Here is a 23,702-nt window from a genome sequence, read left to right as displayed (position 1 = left end):
GATTATTGGAGTTACACTGATCCTAAAACAATCGGTATTTAGGTAATGGAATAATATAAAGAGATAAATTAGTAGGTAATAGATATAAAGAATACGCAAACGATCATTTTAAAACTAATAACAATATGTCATTGTTTTTGTTACTTTATATAAACATAATTAATAAACCTCGTAGTTCACTGATCGTTCTGAAGTTGGCCATACTCTGTCAGAACAATAGGACTAAAACGATAGTCAAGTAGATCGTAGACGACGTGACGCCATATCTTGGAGATCTGTCAAAATTGAGCCTTCAAACAATTTATATTTATCGAGATTTTGTAGCGATTTGACTTGTCTCAAATGTAAAATGCCAGTTAAAGTTGAAATAGTGCCTCCTCCGCCAGCTAACTCTAAACAACCAGGGGTAACAAGGTCACTTTTGTACAACGGTTCCAGATTCCAAGGTCACCAAAAATCGAAGGGAAACAGCTACGAAGTTGAAGTTGTATTACAGGTTAGTTTTAAAATGAATAAAAACTATAATACAATTATACCATCCAGCTTTGAAAGAAGAGCTACACATCAGGAATATAAAGAACAATGCTTTGGTATTTCAAAAAGAAGCTGACACTAAATATGCTTTCCAAAATACTTCAATTAACTTCACGTTTTCAAAGTTGATTCCGTTTAAAAACCAAAATAGGCTACAGTTATCATCGGGTCTCCAATCGAATGTAATATCTAACTGAAACTATCCTACAATATATCAATTCCACTAATATAGTCAAGCAGAAATGATCATTTATTTTGAACAATAACAAATGTTAGTATTAAATGTATTGTTTACACCTCTTTTATTAACTATTATTAAATAACAATATCAAAAAAATTAAAATAGTTAGGCTAAGTCAATAAACAAAATAATCATGCAGATTAAAATTCTTATTGATTCCCAGACTAAAAATTCATTACGATTTTTTTTAGGAGGGAAAAAATTAATCCTAGCGAGATAAATTTACTTCCGTTATGTGTAGTATTCGCCCAAGTAGTCTGCTAAATTAAATTTTATTACTATATTGAGTGTATTTATTGTTGTTTTCTTCATATTACTAAACAGGTTCAAAAATATTTATTGTAATAAATATGTTTATTAAATAAGTTATATTATTTTCAACAGCAATTTTCAGTAGTTATATATATTAGGCAAATAAGTATAGAACATAAACAAATATAAAATTAAAATCATCTGTTTTTAATAGTAAAGTAACATCAATGTTATTATTTATTTATTTAATTGGGTGGCAAACACCATTTTACAATAATTGACCCTAACCGTAAGTTATATAACATAACTCAGAAAACCCTAACAAGAGTAAGGACTTGATTTTAGATATTGATTATTTTATTCCAATAATTTACTCAAGTGTTTAGGTGGCCTAATAAAAAACTACACCCCAAAAATACATAGTTTTCAATTAAAAAACAATTTTTTTGAAGAGCTGAAGAGTGTAACTTAATTCCAGTCTTCTTAAATATGTTTTTAACTGTCCAGCTGCTTCAGATTCCTGTCTTTTTTTTAAACTTCCTGAACTGCTTGGAACTAGAATCTAATTGCATAGCAAACATTGCATACGTAATATGTACATAGCCGCTAGAATTGCTTTTCAAATTTATTTTATTATATTACTATAAAGAGGAAATTTTAAGCTACCTCAATAGCACGGTTTTAAGATATACTGCATTAATGAATATTATACTTGTTTATGTTTTGAGTTGTTATTTTAACTATTGGCTTCTGGTCAGTTCACAGTTATTGGTCATTCAGTGCAGACCTAATGTGACACATATTCTTCGGTTTGATTTTAATAATTAGTGTTTTGTTATTATTAACGGCATAATAATATACAATATCTACAAAAACCATTATGTGCAACATCAATTCTTTGTAATCCTCCTCTAAACTGGCCTCATGAATCTGTAAACATCCTAGAGGAATTACCAAGGATGAACAATTAATTATTTTAAATTTATTTAACAATCAGGCAACTTTTTTTATTAAATTTGAAGATTTGTATCATGGATGTTTCATTGCTTGTGTATGTGATAGCTTCTGGTATTTAAGCATGGTGAGTTAGGTAAAAACTGAAGAAAAAGATGTCACTGTATAGTTTTACATCCCTGTGGACCATACCATAATTTTTTTGGCCTAAGAAAGAAGACACATGTGTCGTACCCATTCCTCATATTCTTGAAATGATGCATCCCCAAAAACAATGACTGGAAAAGTTTACCGCTTTTTCCAAGAATGTATGTATCCAAGCTAAATTTGACACTATAAAACAATTATAAACTTTGGTAACTGTCTTGAGCTAAATATTGTTGAATTTAAGTCGATTAATTAATTAGCTAGTATGACATCATATAACATCACAAAATTAATATATATTTTATTGTTTGTTAAGTTTATATATATATAATATATATATATATATATATATATAATTAGCTTAATTATAGGTTTTAACAAGATTTAAGTTGTGTATAAAGTGAGTTGACATGGTTAATTTAAAAAATGTGTATATGGAAATAATTGTAAACCTAAAGTTATTTATTCACCTGAAATAAAACTGTACATTTTAAATCGTTTTTGGAAATAAATCCTGCCTACCAACTGGTTTTTTTACATGATGTTTCAGGCAATAGAGCAGGTATATCATAGAACAAAAACCAAAAAAAGAATTTCATGATTGTCTTTTTCCTTTTTGTAAATATTTTATTTGTTGTAAAACTCTTGCATTTCGTATAAAACATTTTAAAATAACATTTAAAACATTTTCTTGGCCCCAAGTGAAAATTTGGTAGTTTTATTTATATTTTACATTGTTCCTAACCTTTTCATTTATAAAAAAAAAAATTACATGTAAATTGGTTGGTAAATAAGAAATGTATGTTTTATTTCCCATTGGAAAACAAGTTCTTTCTCGTAGCCGAACAATAAAAATCGCAATATTCCTTAAACTTTAAGACTGTAAACTGTAAGAGATACAAGGAAAAAATTCTGCATGATTACTTACATAAATGAATGGAACAACCATGCCAAGTTTCATAAAAATATGAGATGATGGTTGAAATAATCCCTTTTTTGCGGTTGATTTGACATGGAATTAGCCATAACCATCCATTAGATGGAAGTAAGTATATTTTACTACAGTACTTTGTTTGTTAAATTTAATGGTACTTGGTTTTATCTGGAGGTCAGTATATTTGGAAGGGTTTTTCTTACTGGAGGCCTAAAAAAATCCCGTTGGAAAGAACAAAAATCTTTTTATTGGAAAGAACAGATTTTATTTGACTTAATATGAAAATTTCATCTCATTATGACAATTGGTTCTTGTTTTATGCCTTTAAAAAGGAAGCAATGTTGGTCAAAAGAGGAAGTTGAAAGCAGCAGCATTTGGAAACCACACTGATTTCCTGCAGGATAATCTTCAAGGGTTCCTGCGTTCTTACCTTTCCATCCATTTTACATTTTGAATTGTTTAACCTGTGTGCAAAAACACTGTATTTGTTTCACGTAACAAGCACCACAGTTCTATACGATTTAAGACAATCCAATAAAATCAAAATTAAAATTGGTAATCATTTCAAAAGTTTCTTTGATCAAAATCTCTTTAGTAGTAGCATTAAGTTTTTTAATGCATTGATTGACTCCCTCAAGGCTGTTAGTGGCGTATCTTACATTATTGCTGTGTAATACCTATTTGTAAAAACTTATTGACACTACAGTTGGATACTGTTTGTAATAAAGAATTTTGAATCCTGAGAATAGAAAATATGGTTACAATTCTAAGCAATCTACAAAAATATCTAAAAACTATTTTTACAACACAGGTGTATAGACTAAATTACCATAGGAGAATTGTCATTCTATTTTGAAAGTGTCTTGTATTATGTTAAAATTTCTAAGCATTTATAAACAACAGGATATATAATAAATCTACGAGATAACAATTACATTTTGAAATTCTTAACAGTTAAAATCAATGTAATAACTAAAAATAAAAATTGTAAATAATTAACATTACAGACCAATATTCTAGAATATCTTGGGGGGTCTTTTCTGGGCTGTGTAATTCCTTGCCATTTAGCATTAACTGAGTCATAAGAAAGGTGGTACAAGGTATTACAACTTCCAGAAGCATCTGTAAGCCGATTTTTTTATTTTTTTTAACAGTAGTAGTCCAAAGTTGTAGGAAAGTCACAGTTCCCATAAGAAGCTGATAACTTCCACAATTTTATGACATAAATTATTGTATCAGTAGCATAACTGTACTTTTTAAGCAAAGGTACTCGGCTAGGCATCGTAATTATCTGTAAGACTCCACTCTATGGTTTTAGAAGTTATAGCTTACTTAAAGAGTTTCATTTTACAGTTTTGTATTACATTTAGGTATATTTCCTATCATTATAAACTTAATAATTAGATTTAGTTTTCTAACATTAGTAAGAGTTTAAAAATATCGAAAGCCAACAATAATTTTGTTGTTTTTCAATTTGTGTTTTTTGTAATGTAAAATTTTTGTATTTATTTCAGCATGTTGATGAAGAAAATTCCTACCTCTGTGGATATCTCAAAATTAAAGGGTTGACAGAAGAGTTCCCAACATTAACTACGTTTTTCGATGGTGAAATCATCAGCAAAAAATATCCTTTTTTAACAAGAAAATGGGACGCTGATGAGGACGTTGATAAAAAACATTGGGTGAATATTATTTCTAGCCATGAAAAACTGTAGTAGATTTTTTCTTAATTTCATGTAAAAAGTATATTAATATAGTGATAAAAATTTAAACACGTAGAGTTAGTACATTTAGTTTTTCTTAAATCGTTTCAGCACTTATATAAATAGCCTAAGTTAGAAAAGACGTCTTAGAAACAATTTACCAATAAACATTTGTAGATATGTAAACAAATTAATAACAATTATTTCCATTGCATAAGTGTTTTGTAAACCGGAACTGAAAGTGATGTTTGTGGAATCGGCTAACAAATTTAGTATCTTTTTATTGTGAATCTTATATAACCAAATTTTAGTGTAAAAAATGGTAAGTCATTTAAATGGATTTCGAAAAATTGTATTATTAATTCTTAATTAATTTTATCTCGTTTTGTTAAAACAGAATATATGCTTTGAATAAAAATTAATAAATTATGGTATGGTTTGTTCATACTTTTGTGGTATGGTGTATATCTCTCAAGAAAAATTTGAAAATATTGAAATATATTAATCAAAACAGATTTATTTAATGTTGGTAAATCTGTCTGTTTACCTACGGTATCTATATCTAAGTTTGTGGTGTCCATATGAGTTTCATACTGTAGGCTATTAACCCCCAGGTGCGATGAGCGGGTTGGTGTACGGCCCAAACCGGAAACGCTGGCCGCTTGGACAACGAGATTGAACCGGTCCGCCAACCGCAACCGCTAGGTCCGCCGACACCTCTCCGGTACTCTCGTACTGAACCACGGTTTAACTATTCTAGATAAGAGATGAATTATATGGAGGTTAGACTTGTGTAGTAGCCTAAAACATGAAGGATGTTTGGTTCTAAATAGATTTTCATTATTTTTATAAAAATCTCTTCATGTTATAAAATAATACTTTAAAATCAACTTTAAAATTTAAAAAATATATATGGATTCTAGACGTATGAAAAGAAACCTATAAAAATTTGTGCACATTTTTGAAGACTTATCAGATAAGGTCTATTATTGAAGGAAAAGTTTTAATATGTATAGTTCAAAATGTATGTTTGTATTTTCAAAGTTTTTTTAATTTAGAAAATCCTTTTGTAATTTGTAGAAAACAATCTGTTAACATTAAAATTATTTAGCTAAAGTTATAGTTATTTCGTTTAAAAGTTATATATGTTGTTCAATAAGGGAAACACTTGAGCAATTAAAAAAAAAAAATTAATATGCCAGCAATAGAGTAATGTTGGTTATACAAGCACGGGTATGGTAACAGTTCTAGGTTTAATCTATGAATATCCATCTAGGGCTTAGACCATTCAAATCAGATAACTCACAAATATTGCTGGTAAGTGTGAGTATTTAAGTTGTTTTTATTTTTTTTTTAAATCTTCCAGTCAAATTACACGTGTTTAAATTATATTATTATCTTAAATGAAACAACAATTTTTAATAGTAAGAGTTATATAAGTTTTTCACGATTTTTACATTGCTATACGTTTATAGATAATACATATATTTTTGTAAACATTTCATAAAAATTCTTTATAAATAATTGAAACCATCTTCAAGTTAAGTCTTATAAAAACGTGTGCAATAATTTTATTCTTTTATTACATCTGGAATCCATTTTTAATTTGAGAAGGTTATGCTTCAATATCAGAAGATCAAAATTAAGAGATTTTGTTTTAGCAAAGTTTTATGGCCAAACACCTGTTGGAGCTTTGTTCGAAGAGCTGGTTTAGTCAGTTATAACCATTCCAAACTGTGGGTAATTGTTCGGATTTTTAGAAAAATTGAAATACTCAATTAAAAACTTGAAAATTTACATATTTTTCGGATAAAGTTAATTCCTGTAGTCCCGGTAAGTATAGGCACATGCTCTGTGCCAAGGCCGTTATTTCAAATTATATTTCACATTTCATTCAACAACATAATGTAAATTAGAATTATTTTGAACTAGCCTATTTTTGTGTACATAATGGTGTCGTGGTTAGTTTCTACCCGTGTTTTTATTGAGTATCAGTGTTTGAATAATTAGCAAAAACTGTATGTAAATAAATCTTTCTATTAGTTTCTAAAACAGTTCTTCGTTGTGTTAGGAAACAATGTTGGATAAACATGTTATAAATGATTGCTGTAATTTTGTGACCATATTTTAGCTTGTCATTGTTAACTATTTTTACAGGATCATATTATTGGGATTGTGAGTCTGGTGAGAAATGTCTTAGTTCTATTAGAAATACGTCAATATTCAATAGTTATTAGATACATTAATAATTATTTATTTTGTTCAATTAACTAATAATAGATGCTTAACTCCTGACTGCAATATTTTACCCGACACAAACACTATCTTAAGATCTGTATAAACAGAGTATTAAACACTAGTGCAGAACATAAATTAACACATCAGATTGGTGGGATCAGTGCTTGCCTGTAAATATCGACAGAGGCAAAGACAATGTTGTCTACTATCACTTACTGGATATTATTTACTGTTTTTACTGCCACCCAAATTATTATTTGATAATAATGCACGTATAAATAAATTATAACAATCCCTAATAAATTATATAAACGAAGGTACTGTAACAAATTGTTTACCTTCACAGAATTATGTGCATTTCATTAATTTATCAGTAATGTTCAACAATTCCAATAAAATGTTGCCAAAATATTTTCTTTGACATTGTAAAAGTTTTATTTAGCCTCTCCCTTTCACAGTAGATTTCTGGAAAGAATAAGTTGGCCGATGTTGTCATTCAGGCACAGTTTACTATACAATGTACTATGTTCTCAAACTGTATTATCACAATATGCACTTTATTATGTTAAAACATCTGCGTTAAACCAAAAACGTATAATAAAGAAAATCCTGATTTTGGTTGATTAAAAAAAAACCAAAATAAAAATTCAACATTTTTAACTTTACAACCAGGATTTTAAAAGAGATGCTGCATGTGCTTATCATGCATGTAGTGAGGCTATCAGATTTCATTCGTGCCAAATTCTGCAAAAAGCGGCACTTTAGTACATTTACATACATACTTACGTATAAACACACTTTTACATTCAGACATCAAAATATGCATATGAAATGACACTTTGTGATATCGTTAGATCCAAAACAAGCTTTTTTGCATTACTTGGAAAAATTTTGTATGGAAAATTTATTTTTTTTGTTCTGTATTTTATAGTAAGAAATGGAACTAAATACAATAAGGTAGGAATATTCCACATCAGGTGTCTTGTAACAGGTTTTGTTGAGATTGCAGAATAGAAATTCGCTAACTCTCATCCAATAATAAACAACTCAATAGAAATAACAAAAGAAACTAAAAAAATGGTGACCAGTGCAAACATAGACCAATAGAATGAAGGAAGTTTTTTTTTAAGAGATTCATTTATTGTGTTCGCTTTTAATTTGTACTGTTAATTACATGTGGTTGGCTTTTCCCAACCGATAACTTAGCACAGACCATAGAATGTTAAAGTAGTCTAAGATGTGACTATGGCCCATTACATAGGACAATCCCATTATTGTGACAAGCATCTTTAAGTGGATGTGGACAAATTACTTTACAAGTTTTTCTTTGCCTGTGGAGATAATAATTTTGTATAGCATGGTGTTTTTATATACAAAATATTGCAGTCAGTGTGGATGGTCTGTCCGTCCTACAAAGGAGAACATTTTTCAGCAGAATATGAGAAAAGTCAAAAACAATTCTTAGAAGAAAGTATACTAAGTATAAAAAGTTTAATCAGAATCTGGAATATCACTAACTTTTTGTCATTCTATAAGGTTTTTTAACAAGTTAAAATTTCAATAGGTAACGATTACAAACATTTATGTTATTATTATTTAACAAAATAAACTGTAAAAAACATATTAAGAATTTTTCATGTGTGAATTTTCAAAAGATAATGTATTCATTCAAATGAACAAATCAAGAAACATGCTATTGAACATGCGTAAGTCATGAGTCACAAGTTGTGTTTAACCCTTTCAGTACCAATCCCATTTCATATGTTATGTGCATTATTAAGTCGTTGATAATGTTGACTAAAAATTTAGACTGTTTAATGAAAGTTATCTAAACTCTTCAGCACGTTTTATCTAAAATTTGTTTTGTTTTATTCATATATTATTATAGAATATTGTAATATGAATTCCAAATATAAAAATTACTTTGTTACCGAAAAATATGAATTTTATAAATATTTTGTAAAAGATGTTGTTACTGCAAGTTAATATATCAATCGTAAGATGACTTTTTTTAGATTATTTTAGTATAAAATATGAATGGGTAATAGAAATAGTAAAAAAAAACATAACTTTTAATTTTCTTGGCAAAACACTGTTGTGAAGCCAAGTTATACCAGTTTTTAACACATTAACTGTGATGGATATATCTATTCTCCGATCAAAAAGTATAGATAGATACTGAAGTTTGTTTTGTTTTATTCATATATTATTATAGAATATTGTAATATGAATTCCAAATATAAAAATTAGTTTGTTACCGAAAAATATTAATTTTATAAATATTTTGTAAAAGATGTTGTTACTGCAAGTTAATATATCAATCGTAAGATGACTTTTTTGAGATTATTTTAGTATGAAATATGAATGGATAATAGAAATAGTAAAAAAAAAACATAACTTTTAATTTTCTTGGCAAAACACTGTTGTGAAGCCAAGTTATACCAGTTTTTAACACATTAACTGTGATGGATATATCTATTCTCCGATTAAAAAATATAGATAGATACTGAAGTTTGGCACTTTTCAGCCAAATTGCAAATTTTAAAATTCACAACTCAAAAGTTATGAACCGATTAAGGCCAAATTTTTATATAAGACAGGTAAGGTACACATGTACTGTTTATGGTTGGGTTTATGTTGAGAGGTATATGAAAAAAATTATTAAATTACCATTGTTACTTTTATTTTTGACTGGACGATCCAAAAAATTTGATATTGATCATATTATGGAACTCTAAGTCCATTATCTTAGACATGTAATTTTGTAAACCACTATTGTTTAATATTTCATTTTTTAAACAGCAGGTTTTGTTAAGTAATTCCGGCTGCTATGTTAGGTACCTGCTAGTTTAAACACCCAAATCACTGGACTGCCTAAGCAAAACCACCTCTTATTATAACTCTACTAGTTACAGTAGTTTGTGATTAACAAACTGAGGTATCAATACTTTTTGAACTGAGAAGAGAATGGTACAGGCCTTGTGCTACACTGACGGTAGTAACAACATATACTAAAGCAGGAGAGTGGTGCCATAGTCAACATGATGGCAGTGTTGGTGTATCGAATTCCAGAATTGTTGTTTTTTTACAATGATGGAAAATGTTTGTTATTCTGCTACCCTTTAAAATCATGAATAATCAATACAAACTTAACAAGAAATTGAAGAATTCAGCTGACACAATATGTAGCAGATATTGTTTGGCTGGATGTCAATGATTGATTATTAGAATTACTAATTTACAAATGTTGATTTTTCAGAAGTTATCTGCATTCTGTCTTTTTTTCAGTGCCTGATAAACTTTTTCTTAGCCAATTATTAATGAAAATAGTAATATTTTCAATTACTTCATGCAGTGAAAAAAATAGAGTGGAATTAAAAACAAACCTATGATACAAATAGTATAGACGACGAAAAATATCAATGTAGACCTACACAATATGTTTTTATTGTGAGAAATACTCAGCCAAAAATCTTGATTCATTAAAATAATTTATTGAAAAGTGTTATAATCTATTATTAAAAAATACTTAATTTTTTGTGACATTATTGTGTTTAAATAATGTTTATAATAACAGTTGAAAATCTCATGTCTGTGTCTAAGGACATTATTACTAGTTGTTACTTTAATCAAAATTTTAATGGATTGGGATTTCTGATAAAATTTCATAAATAAATATAAATTCAATTAGTTTTGTAATGAAAATGACATACAACGAAACTTGCTGGAATGTTACAGAGCAAGTTCAGTTCTTTCTACCAGTACGCCAAGACATTCAACTCAGACTGCTACGACTACCAAGCGCTGCAGCTGACAGATTATGTGTTCATGAGATGGAAGGAACACTTCTTAGTCCCTGACCACACGATAAAAGACATCAATGGTGCCAGCTTTGCGGGTTTCTACTACATTTGCTTCCAGAAGTCTGCGGCTACGATCGAAGGATACTATTACCACCGCAGTTCGGAATGGTGAGATATATTATTTTTTATGGGAACAATAATTTTGCTAGTCTAGTGGACCTTGCTAACCTGAAAATCATATTAACCTTCAAAGTGGTGCTGGCCGGATGTTGCAAAATGTTCTCATTTAAGAAGCCTCATAGGATATCGTGTATGTATGTGTTTACATGACTTAAATGTTACATGGAAAATATTCTCCAATCACTTTTGAAAGCACATGGCTACAAATAAGAACTAATAAAATCTCAATAAAATCTTTGAGATCTTCATCATGTTGCTATATAAAGAAAAATATCATCAATGTAAAGATACCGTATCAGAGGAAGTTTATTTTGGGAATTTAAGAAATTTTGTTCAAATAAGGCCATACAAAATATTTGTATAAGAGGGTGTCATTTGTGTTCCCATGACTGTACTTTTTATTTGTAAATAGAAATTATCTTTGAATTTAAAACAGTTCATTTTCAGGATAAACTCTATAAGTGTTAAAAGGAAGAGAGTAGAGGGATTTGCAAGCTTAGTTCTATTATCAAACAAGTACCAATAAAAACAATAAGACAATATAAATTATATATTATATTCTTTGCTTGTATATATGTATGTATGTATATCATTTACAAGATTTGTGGAAAAATGTAATTAAATCATTCTTGGTTTACAACTTATTCAGAAAAATTTTGTGAATGTTACATATATATATATATATTTTTTACAGTTCAAATCATTATTCAAAAAGATACTGCCAATAGACCCAAAATACTGTGTTACTACTGAAGATTTACACACCACTTTGTAGGTTAATCCAATCAAATCAGATTAGGTGGAAAATACAATTTAATAACCATGTCAATACAGGTACAGTAATCACTCTTACTACTCTCATATGTCTCTTCGCTTCTGAATCAACTTATTTTCTAATTAATTCTCATTATAAATTTTGAATATAAGTGACTTGTGAAAGCTACATAAAACTCACAAAAATCTCTGCGGTAAAAATAATTAAGCAAAGGAGAAAGCTGTATATTTCTACATTAAGGTGCATTTACTAAGATATAATATCAAGAATTTTGTTGCAGGTACCAGTCACTGACACTGAGTCATGTGCCAGAACACAATACACAGATCTACGAGTTTAGGTGAAACGTCAGTGCAACAAAGGGACCACGCGGTCTGGGACAGTGTCAACATTCGAAATTTTTTTGTATTATTTTGTGATCTTATGTAAAGTAAACAACGGATTTCGGATATCACAATTAGTCACTGACATCAGAGAGAACCATGTGTTGTTTTGTTAAAGTTTGAATTGGTTTTTAAATTATTTTATCGTCAGTTGGTTTTTGTATGCCTTAGACGTATAGGTATGATTTGCGGTTACCATTTGTACTGTCTGTTTATTGTAAATTTGGGATTGGCGGGCTCCAAGCCCCACATTGTAAGTATAAGATACAGTACCTTGTAGATCGTTATTTCTATACGACTGAAGACTGAACCGTACATGAACACTAAATTCTATTATACCTCTACATTACTATATTGTAAACTTTATTATCAAGTGAAAATATTTTTATAATTTTTAAAAATGTTCTTTTTATAATTTTTACAGTACAACTTGTTTTATGTGATTACTTAAAAAATTTAATATTTTATTTAATAGTTTCATCATTTACTTCTCTGTAGTAGTGACTCTGTATTTTTTGTATATTTGTTTGTAAATGTATTTGTGATATTTTTGAACAATTTTTTTATCTGACATGGAGACTCAATACTCTTATGTCTGTAGATAGGACTTAGTAGTGGTACAATCAATACATTTAATTATTTTTTTTGTAATTGGTTAAAAGAAGTAGATTAAAAAATCATTTTTTTTTAATAAAAATCATTAATGGGAATAAAAAAAGTCTCATTAAATTATTACTTGCTCTCTTTTTAAATTTTGTTTAGATATTGTAAATCTTATATAATATAATTTTTTCATGTCAAAAAACTAACAAAATTCTATATCAGCTAAATCAGAAATATAATTAATATCTTAATAAAATATTTTTAGTAATGTAACATTTTAGAAAATATGATATGTGATTATAACATGTTGTTACATATAATATAACATTACTTTATTAGGCCAGTGAATTTCCAAAATTGGTAATTTAAATTTAGTTCTATCTCTTGCCCATTACTTGTCATACTGTATAGTTACTGATGAAAATAAATGTTTAAATCAATCTATTCAACCTATTGTAAAGCACAAGTCAATAATTGAAATCATCTTAAGTAATTTTGTTATTACACATATACATGTGGAAAGAGAACTTATATTACTACTTAATCCATTTCAAATAAAGTGTTCCATTTTACTATCATTCTTTAATTTTAAACTGTTCTTGTTTCTTTTAAATGGTAACCTATATGCTGCAGGTGTGAAACAGTTGTGTAGTGTCTCAGTTAGATACATCAAAGAGAAATTCGACTTTTCAGTTTTGTTTATTTTACTATCAAGCGCTGCATGTTTTAATTATTTTCATTACAAAAATTTAATAAAATTAAGTCACTTACCAATGGTTTGGTTTAACAAAATTATATGTATGCCAATAAAATTAGTGAGGTATGAATAATCTTTATCACATTATTTTTACTTAAAATTCATGTTTTAGATCTGGAGAATATATAACTTGTTTATAGAGAAGACATAATATGTGGGACAACCTAGCTTTTTAAGAGTGTAATTATTCGTGTACTGATGAAATATATTACTTTAGTAACAAATTATATCTCAATTTCAATACCATTTAGTGCAAAAAATTATTCGTTTCGATGTGTATAAATGAAACTATCAGTAAACTATGACCCAAAATACAAGAATACACATAGTTAAAACAATTGGGTGGTAGTATATATTATTATTTGAACAATTAGATTTGAGATGATAAATAATTTAACCCATCCAATACCAATCAAAGTATATGAATTAACTAACCTTTAACAGCATAACATGTTAAAAAGCTAATTTTAAGAAACATTTAAGTGAAAACAACTTGAACCCAGTTTTAAAGTAATTAATAAGTATAAAATTAACTATAAAATTACTTTTTTATTTTTTGTAAGGTGATCAAAAAATTATGCTATCTCAACTTTTTTGCTTCTTTAATCTATTGATGACTGCAGCAGGAGTGATATTTTAAGAACCACATACTCTCATATTACAGCACTATTATTCTACGTATCATTCACTAAATTATTTCAATATTAAGTTTTTGAATATTTAAAACTCAAAACATATATTTCAGAACACTGATAAGTTTGTAATTTATTGTAAAACCTTGGAATATAAAAAAGGCATTTTGCATTTTTTGTGTAGGTAAAATAATGCAAAATTTCTTTTTTTACTGTAAGACTACATTTTTGCATTGTGAATAACCTTGCAATGCCATAAATGGGTGAACAAGGTGCAGGAGCATATCGTACCAGACGATCTGCAAAGCATGCAAGGGATAATTTAGTAAATCATAAAACATCTTACAAGAACAAGTGACACAGATTCAGAGTATCTGTTGCAACTACTGTGCAACAATTGTTGGTTGCATAATATGCTTATTACAAAGATTGATGAAAATGTATATAGAACTTGTAGTAGTTCCAAGTAATCCTGAATAATGGCGATATACTTATATAACAAATCAAAAGTGTAGGCGTACATTTATTTTTAAAACAAACTGCCACTCTAAGAGTTTAAAACTTATCTTTGAATTAAAATAGGGCTGAAAACATGGGATTGTTACTAGTTGATAGGAAAATCGGACTTACCTAGAAAACTACTTTCTAGGGTTCACTGATTAAAAGAACACATAAAAGTACAGATATTTTACACATAATTAGACAAATCTTTCTCCAAGTACAGAGAATTCTAGTTGTCTTTGGGTTGCAGAGTCCAGAGATATGTGGGAAGCAGTGTTGTCAATTCACTTTTGCATTGAAATGAATTTGAGTAGATTTTTAGTTTAGTTTGAGGTTGTAGTTCAATTTGGCCTTTCTTAGTTAGCCATGTGCTTTTTGCTGCGTTGACATTTTCACAACCTGCACTTTAAAATTTATATCGTGTTTAATTTTTTGTTTAGTATTCAGGTTGAAAATAATGATTTTATTATTAATCAAAACATTGGATGGCAGCCTGTATTTGATGTCTCTGTAAAGCTCACTACGTGTACTATATAGCATTACAATGTCTTCTCTATATACCAAGTATGCATTCTCTACTCTCAATTTTTGATGTGTGAAAATCATTCTTGCAATGTTATTTCTGGTATATTACTATGTTTCATTGACAACATTTTAAATTTTGCATTTTGCAGAATGACTTGTTACATGTTAATTTTATGTCGTTTTACTGTTGGCAAAGTCTTTTTTATGTTTTTTATGTACAAGTTGTCCAACAAAATCCAACCCAACATTAATCAAACCTTTAGTTTTTTTAATCAATTTATTTTTATACAAATTTGTAACAATTAAACAAATACATAGTGATAAGTGTTTTAGGCATATTATTGTTAGTTTTCAATTTGGATATTACATACAATTTATTTATAAATATTAAAAACATTTGTTCATGTGTCATGGATATATGATTAGGTCCATTACTCTTACTTTGATCAAACCAAAACTTGATAGTTTGTATTATTTTTACATAGTAACTGATATATTATGTGAAATTTACAGAATTTTAGGCACAAAGAATCATACTCAAAAACTATTTTACATTGTGCATAATGTGGATGTAGGAGGCATTAGTACACATAATAATGTATATTTTGTGATTTTCTAAAAAGTAACAGCTACACTAGAACTTTTACCGTCGTACAAAATTTCTGCTTAAAACAAAATTTAAAATTTTGTTTTACTATTGTATATTAATGTGTGCCACTCCAATATGTTTGTGCCCACTAAAAACTAATTACATAATAATCAGTAATGTAATCAATTTGTTAGAGAAAACCTTGACAGTTATCGGTGCCAAAGGTCACTTTGGAGATCAAATGCTAACTTTCATTTTGATCTTTTACTTAATTAGACCTTATAAAATTGTGTATAATTCTAGCGAGTAACATTTTACAAAGGGAAATGCGTGGCATTTGTCGTTTTGCTGCAAAAAATCCACGCACAATTATTATCTAAAAATTAGGCACCACCCGGGAATGTGTAGACTACATTTGTTTATACACTTAAGTAGTTCTGAGCACTTGGTTTTTTTATAATTTGTAACAATAGAATATAAGAAAAATAAATTATTTTGTAGTGTTATTTTTAATCCTCCATCTGCCAGGCCTATTTCACCCCATTTACAAGCTATTTTTAAAACATTCAATTGAATTCTCCAAATCTAATACAGTAATTACAATATGATTTTCTTGTCAAGGGTGCAATATTTACAATAATTATGTTTTAGTGGTTTACTATTAAATGAGAATGTCATTAATTAATGTGAAAATTACAAATTTGCATCTAAGACATACCTACAATTTACATATAACTTGTGAATAAATACAAGGTTAATCTATACAAAATATATACTTAACAGAGTTTTAAAATTTAATGAAACTACAGAACTTATGTTAAAAATTAATGGAGTTGTTTTAGAAAATTTGTTTTTACCATAAATATTTAAGTGTTTTAAGCTATATAAAACTAAAAAGTCAAATAGTTTTCCCCTCAGTATTATGTGTTTATAAAACAAACATACATGTTATACATAATACAATCATAATCAAACTGAAAATCAGGAAAACTGAATAAACAATTTATGACATAATGGACACTTGCTAGCTTGATGTAAATTTCACTCAAATTTTTATTAAAATGTTTTTTTACATAATTTTGTTTCCTTTACTATAAATATACAAGAGCTTGTACAAAATAAAATCAAATTCAATAATGTTTATTTTGAAGTTGTATAAGCCCCAATTTATTTAGAGTTGAACTGAAATGAAACCTTCAAAAGTGCAACCAGAAACTGGTCGGATGGCAGATGGAGAGTTAAAGAGTGATAATTTCTTTATTGCCGTGTTTGTGTACAAGATGTATCTTTTATTACGGAACTTGTAGAGTACAATGATTGTGTTAATAAAATCTAGAGAGCTTTATTGTTGTTAATTTTTTGTAGTTCCTAGTTTCTGTATTTATATCAGAATCAATTTAGAAACTGAATTTTTATGTTAAATGCCAAAACTAAAATATTAAAACTGAGTACTTTATGGTATAGTTTTTTTTATCATTTCAATAAATAAAAAATATATAAAATAAATTATTTATATTGTCTTGTCTGTAATGGACCATCCTTAGCTGTGGAAATATTTTGGTCTTGAGGGTTTGGTGAAGCTCCTCTCACTGATGAATGATGCCATCCAAATACAACCCTGTACATTGTCTACACATAGTGTAGCTATGGTGGGAAGGGTTGATTCAATGTGAATGTTGAGTTTAGCTCCAGTTTATTTTCCTCTTAATTATTTCCCACTTTCCTCCATAGTTATGTTATGTGTAAAAAACTCAATTGTTCCACTGTGAACTAAAATCAAAATAAATAAAAAAAAATGAGTAAATGGACTATATTATGAATGTTAATTAAATGAAATTTCCAGGAACTTATCAACACGTGAGCTTTTTTTGATTGGTTGTAGTTATATAAATCTTGAATATTTTAACTTTACCTGCAATGTCATCTTAATAGCAAGCTAAACAACGATTGATACAATTTTCAATCTTTTTGCTGTGGATGTTTAACTGGAATTACTGATTTAGATGGACAAAGCATGGCTCGTATGTAGTCCTATAGTTTGAAAGCGAATTAACAAAAAGCTATAAACACAATGTGTGTTGTGATTAATAATTTTTATATTTATTTTAAAGTAACATTACACAGACCTAGAATCTTGAAATTTGGACCAAACTGGGTGACAATGCAAACCACCTGGGCTGTAGCGATATAACAAGTAAAGATAGAGACTCTTGTTTCAACTGTACCCTTATTTTGTTGCCAAAGAATTGAGAAAAAGGGATTGTTTATGGGAAATTTTCAAAAGGTGAAGCTTTGTAGTAAGTACCTTGTTTTAAAAGTCTCGTAAAAAAAGTCTCATGTAAAAAATTATTGAATTTACCTAGCTGTGTAATCTATAGAGTGTTAATAAATCTATAAAAAGTAGGTTTTTATTGTTATCTTATTGATAAATGTATGAAATTCCAATTGTTATTTAACACGTTCACTGCGCGTCCCATGGCAGTTCCATAGCGCATGCATATGGGTGACCGGCGTCCCACCATCTTGCCATGTTTACATCATTTCAGTGTGAACTCGGCCTCTGTAGGGGAAAGACTATTGCTTGTGCGCGTGGTGGAACCAATCCCTTTGTTCATTTGGCGTGCTTAGTTTCCTGCTATTGCCATTGTGTGTTTGTCACCAGCTTCTGTGATTTCATACTCGTTTTTTTAGTTCTGTGACGTGTATTTATGCTTCTGTTCTGTTAAGTGTTAGTTGTAGCAAATACTTTATCCTAAAATGGCTGCTGCTCTAAGTGACTCACAGATTGAAAGGGAATTCAATGATTGTGACCTTAATGGCGACGCTGACAGTGACGTACCGGCAAGTGACACTGACTCAGAAAGTTACTTGGATGACGATGGTATCCGAGTATATAATCCCACATGGACACATCAAGCTCAAGCACCTTGGGATATACCATTTACAAAGCAAAATCAAATGTTGGTGCCAACACCAGGTGAAAAAAATCCGTTGGATTGGTTTCTACTCATGATTGATGATGAGCTGCTTCAAACTATTGTGACCGAAACTAACAGATACGCATTCGATTTATTTTTGGGGCCCACAACTGAACCACAATCGCATATTCATAGGTGGAAAGACTTAATTGTCAATGAGTTAAAATCATTTATTGGTCTATTGCTCCACACTGGCACCTTCAAATTGAACAGGCTGAACAACTATTGGAAAACAAACAGAATGTTCAATCTGTCCTGCTTTCGAGACCATATGAGCCGTGATCGGTTTTTATTGATATTGAGATGCATCCATTTTTCCCATGGTCCCACTGAATTTGCCGGAGTCCAGGAAGACCGACTCTCTAAAGTTCGACTGTTGGTTGATAATTTTAACAAAAAAATGGATGATATTTATTATCCATCAAAAGAGTTGTCTCTGGACGAAGCAATGATTTTGTGGCGTGGCCGGCTCATCTTTCGGCAGTATATAAAAGGAAAACGCCACAAATATGGCATCAAGCTCTATACCCTTTGTGAACCAGGTGGCCTTATCCTGTGTTTTGTAGTCTTCTCAGGATCCCTTAGCAATTTAGGCGGGAAAGGTCACGCAACAAAAGTTGTACTTCACCTGATGAGAGGAAAATTGAATCATGGGCACTCGTACATGGACAATTTTTACAACAGCTTTCCCTTGGCCCATGAACTACTTGCAAAGAAGACCTATTGCAGTGGGACTCTTCGAATTGATCGAAAACACCTCCCAGCAGAAGTGAAGACTGAAAAAGTCAAAAAGGGGAAACAACTGTCAGGTATGCTGATAATGTCATGGTCGCAAAGTGGAGGGACAAGCGAGATGTGACATACCTGTCCACCGAGTTCCAGAATGACATGGTGATCACCTACAATCGTCATGGAGTCCCTAGAGAAAAGCCACTTCCCATTGTAAAGTACAACACTTACATGAAGGGAGTAGATCGGGCAGATCAGATGCTCTCATACTACCCAAGTGAACAAAAATCTCTTCGGTGGTACAAAATAATCTTTGTTCATATCGTTCAAATGGCAGTAATCAATGCCCAGAAACTGTACAAATTTGCAAATCCCCTCACAACCATGACACTATACGATTTCAGGCTCTCAGTAATTGAGGCCCTTCTGCCACCAAAAAACAGCCTGCTCCAGAACGCCCACGAAGAAGCACTGACAGGGAACTTCATGTGATGTCCATGATGGAGGGGACAGACAATAGGAAGCGGTGCAGGGTCTGCCGTTCTGAATGAAGGGAAAAGCGTACTCCATATTTTCGCGCACAGTGCCCTGGAGAACCATCCCTGTGCCCGTTGGCTTGTTTTGACAAGTACCACTCCTAATCATCTAAAAAGTGTATGGTAGTAGGAGGAATGTAAATATGTGTAAATACATTTTTGTGACAATTTTATTTATTTTCTAACAAAAGTGCTTTTGTGAAAACCAAAAGATTTATGGTACACAACTAAAACATTCAGCAATGTGCGTGGGCTGCCGGCAACCCTATTGGTGGAATCTTCGGCAGTGCTAATGGGTGACCCGCGTCCCATAACTTGATGACGTCACATCCGGGGGAACGGATGACTCTAAACCAATTCTATTTCCTGTACTATACTACTCTATCACTATGGTAAGTGAAAATGTAAAAATAAAATTTAGCATGACCTAAAGTGTTAATTTTAATTGTTAGCAGTCAATGTGTTAATATAGCTGAGTACAAAGTAACTAAAAAAGTTCAGTAAGTAAAAATATTTTACATTAAAAAATGATTTACATATCATAATTTTTTTAAATGTCATAGAGAAAAATGAAATACAACTGGATGGTTTTCATTATATCAACAATTAATGTACAAACAAATGTTTTTCTAATCAAACTTTGTTTATCTTTAGTGGTTTTATAATTCTAAAGGCAAAATAAAAATTTCACTTGATTTAAATTAAAAAATTGTTTCTATCATATCTAGACAGTGAATAAAAAAACACTTTATAAAATGCCTTATAAGACTCACAAAATGGTTGAAAGCCCTCAAACTCATTTATCACACAGTCCACTTGCCCTATTTAAATGTCTGCCCATGAAGATACCAGGCAATTTGCCTTAAAGATAAGGCAAATTTAATGTTTAAGTTAGTTAACCTAACTACTAATACCTAACCAGACTTGAGTATGTCATCAGATAAGGTGTGCATTTTTCTTCTGGGAAACAATGACAATAATTCAGGATCTGTCATGGTTATAAAATAACCTAGTTTACTAATTTTGAAACAGTTGACTCAGTTCCAAACAAGCAAATGATATCTAGGAAATATATCTTTAAGGTCTTATTTGTGCAACAGTTTTGATACTGGATTCTGACACACACTTAATAACGGTACAGTACCCCGTAATGAACACTTAATGAACAGTTTCCTGATAAATAGATAGGACATGTGCAACGGTTAGTTATTCCACATGTTCTCCAGATCTGATTGGAATATTACTCTTGAAGGAGATTAAAGTGTATGGTTTATTTTACAAGACAACTATTAGAGAGAATAAGATGGAAGGAATAAGAAATGCGGTAGATTGCATTTCTTCATAAGAAATTCGGTGTTCAATAGACACTTCAGTGGGTGGGTGGAGCTTTGCATTATCTACAATGGGATTTGAGCACCTGCAAGGTTTTGGTAGGTCTGATGAAGAAATGAGTCTTACATAACTTATTCTGAACTATGTTGACAATATAGTCATTTAAGGCACCACTTATCTTAAGAGGATCTGAGATAGTTTTTCCATCCAAAGTAATTTTGATATTTTTATGTTTATATATATATAAACAACCATTTCTGTCTAAGTTTAAAATTTTCCAAGTAGTTTTAGCAATACTATATGAATTCAAGATTAACTTTTCAAAAAAGATTTTTAGTTTTATTCAATGTTTTTACAAATGTTATATTTAATTCTTAAATTTGATAAAAGTTGTAATGTAAAAGTTAAATGTGCGTGCTATTTGTGTTAAGATTTTTATTTTTTCCTACAACTGGTATTGATTGGTAACTCTTGGAGCTGTCCCATCACGATCAGATAAATTTGTAATAATGCATTCAATTTTTAATTGATTGGATAGTATGGTTGTCAGAAATTTTTCTAAACTTTATGTGGAGTTGGTACACTCTCTTGTAGGAAAATCTACAAGGTAATTCACATCATGGCTTTTTAGAATATTTTTTCTCCCAGGTGCTTTTTAGAATTGATTTTTTTTAATAAAGGAGAGGCCGATCCCCTTTTAACCCTTGCCGAGCGGCATCCGTATATATGCGCCAGCCACCATCTGGCGCCGTGTTCCATCTGGCTGCTGCGCTGTCGCCACACGTTACTTTCAACGTCACCTACTATGTAGCAGCACTTGTCAATGTAGCCCTGTACACTTAGCACGCCTTTCTGTTTAGTAGGTAGCAGCACGTATCAATAAACCTGTGTGTTATTTGTTTTCCCGCCTTTTCCAATGCGATCATTGTAAAGTAAACAAAACAAATAACTCGTGATCAGTGATTCTGAAATAACCTTACATTTACATTATGTTTATTTCAGCTGTGTTTTATGTGTTGTGTTTTTAGTTATATATAAATAATGTAGAGACTCTAATGTAGGAAATTAGTGACAATAATATCGGACATCGCGCCATTTCCTATGCCTCGCTCGTCTTGGTGTCGTGACTCCCGCCAGTCCAAGGATGCTACACTACACGTTCACCACAGCCATTTCAAGGAAATATATTTGAGTTATACTGACAAATAATATTTCTAAACATATAAATATGGGTAATATACAAGTATTTTACTCACTAATAAGATATAGGAATTGTAACTTATTCATATTATTGATTGGAAAATATCAAGTTTTAATTATTAATTTTTGTAAATATTTAATTTAAAAAATTTTATATACTTTTTTAATGCAGTTATGCAATTATAATGTTAAAACAAAAAAGAAAATATAATTTAAAAAATATGCGTGGTAAAGTGTTTTTCTATCTTAATATGCCTTATTCTGTCCATCCTCATGGGCCACTGGCCTGTGCGAGGAAATACATTAATATTTATGTCACCTGCAATAGTAAGATTTTTACATTTTTGTAACATAAAGTCTATTGAAAGGTTTAATTTATCTAAAAATTCAAAAGCATTACTGCTGGGTATGTCCCTACTAGTATAAATTTATAATTTTCAGCAGAGTACCTCACTTCACAACATTTAAATTTTGTATCTTCTAAAATCCGGGTCACTGCCAGGATGACCACCTGCCTCCACTTTCACACACGTTTGAAAGTAAAGCGACACCGCCCTTTGTGGTTGAATCTCGACAGTAACAAGTGTTGATTACATAGTTATTTAAATGTAGTCTTTCTATTTCTTTTCATTTCAGATTATGTTCAGATAAAATTATTATCTTTAAATTTAGCTCTTATAAAATAACTTGCAATTTTCCTGTATGATAACATTTTCATATTCTGGTGTAAGGTTTTAAATGATTTTTATATTTTTGTGGTGAAGATTCGCTTAAATTAAAATTTTTTTTATATTAAGTTAAAAGTAGGGTCAACAGGCCCTAGTTATGACAAACTTCATCAAGAGTTTAAACAATAATGTGTGGAAACTTAGTGTTTGTCTGCTGCTATAGAAGCAGGTTTCAGACCTAGTTGTAATTGTTCTGACCAGGTACAAGCTCACTACTCACTACAACTACTCACTAGAGGATGGATTTGAAAAGAAAATAAAAACATCAGCAACATTTACAGATCTTACCATTGGTATGACACAGTGTGGAGGAAAAGCCTTTTTTATAAGTTTGAAAAAAGCTCCTGTGTCCTTTCCTTCTGTGGCTCCTAAATTCAATGATAAGCTTTAACTAATTAAAGTTTGCTTAGGTCATAAGAAATGGAAGGCAATTAAATTATGACCTTCC

The 23,702-nt window shown here is 30.1% G+C and overlaps 1 protein-coding gene across 1 annotated transcript; it reads left to right on the top strand.

Moving 5' to 3' along the window:
• The first annotated feature begins 202 nt into the window (after nt 1–202).
• Nucleotides 203–12,699, top strand: LOC124353955 (glucose-induced degradation protein 4 homolog). The gene is made up of 4 exons (XM_046804040.1): nt 203–496; nt 4,577–4,744; nt 10,742–10,974; nt 12,042–12,699. Exons 1-4 carry the CDS (start codon nt 350–352, stop codon nt 12,103–12,105), a joined length of 612 nt encoding a protein of 203 aa, XP_046659996.1. The 5' UTR covers nt 203–349; the 3' UTR covers nt 12,106–12,699.
• Nucleotides 12,700–23,702: the final 11,003 nt, after the last annotated feature.

Source organism: Homalodisca vitripennis, chromosome 2 (assembly GCF_021130785.1).
Source record: "Homalodisca vitripennis isolate AUS2020 chromosome 2, UT_GWSS_2.1, whole genome shotgun sequence".
NCBI lineage: Eukaryota > Metazoa > Arthropoda > Insecta > Hemiptera > Cicadellidae > Homalodisca > Homalodisca vitripennis.
This window is presented reverse-complemented; position numbering and strand designations above follow the sequence as displayed.

What these genes read in the sequence shown, in the direction of transcription:
- LOC124353955 (XM_046804040.1), top strand. Translation starts at nt 350, where the DNA reads ATGCCAGTTAAAGTTGAAATAGTGCCTCCTCCGCCAGCTAACTCTAAA. An exon ending in ACGTTGATAAAAAACATTGG is followed by an intron (nt 4,745 to 10,741) that starts GTGAATATTATT and finishes GGAATGTTACAG; the next exon opens with AGCAAGTTCAGTTCTTTCTA. An exon ending in TACCACCGCAGTTCGGAATG is followed by an intron (nt 10,975 to 12,041) that starts GTGAGATATATT and finishes ATTTTGTTGCAG; the next exon opens with GTACCAGTCACTGACACTGA.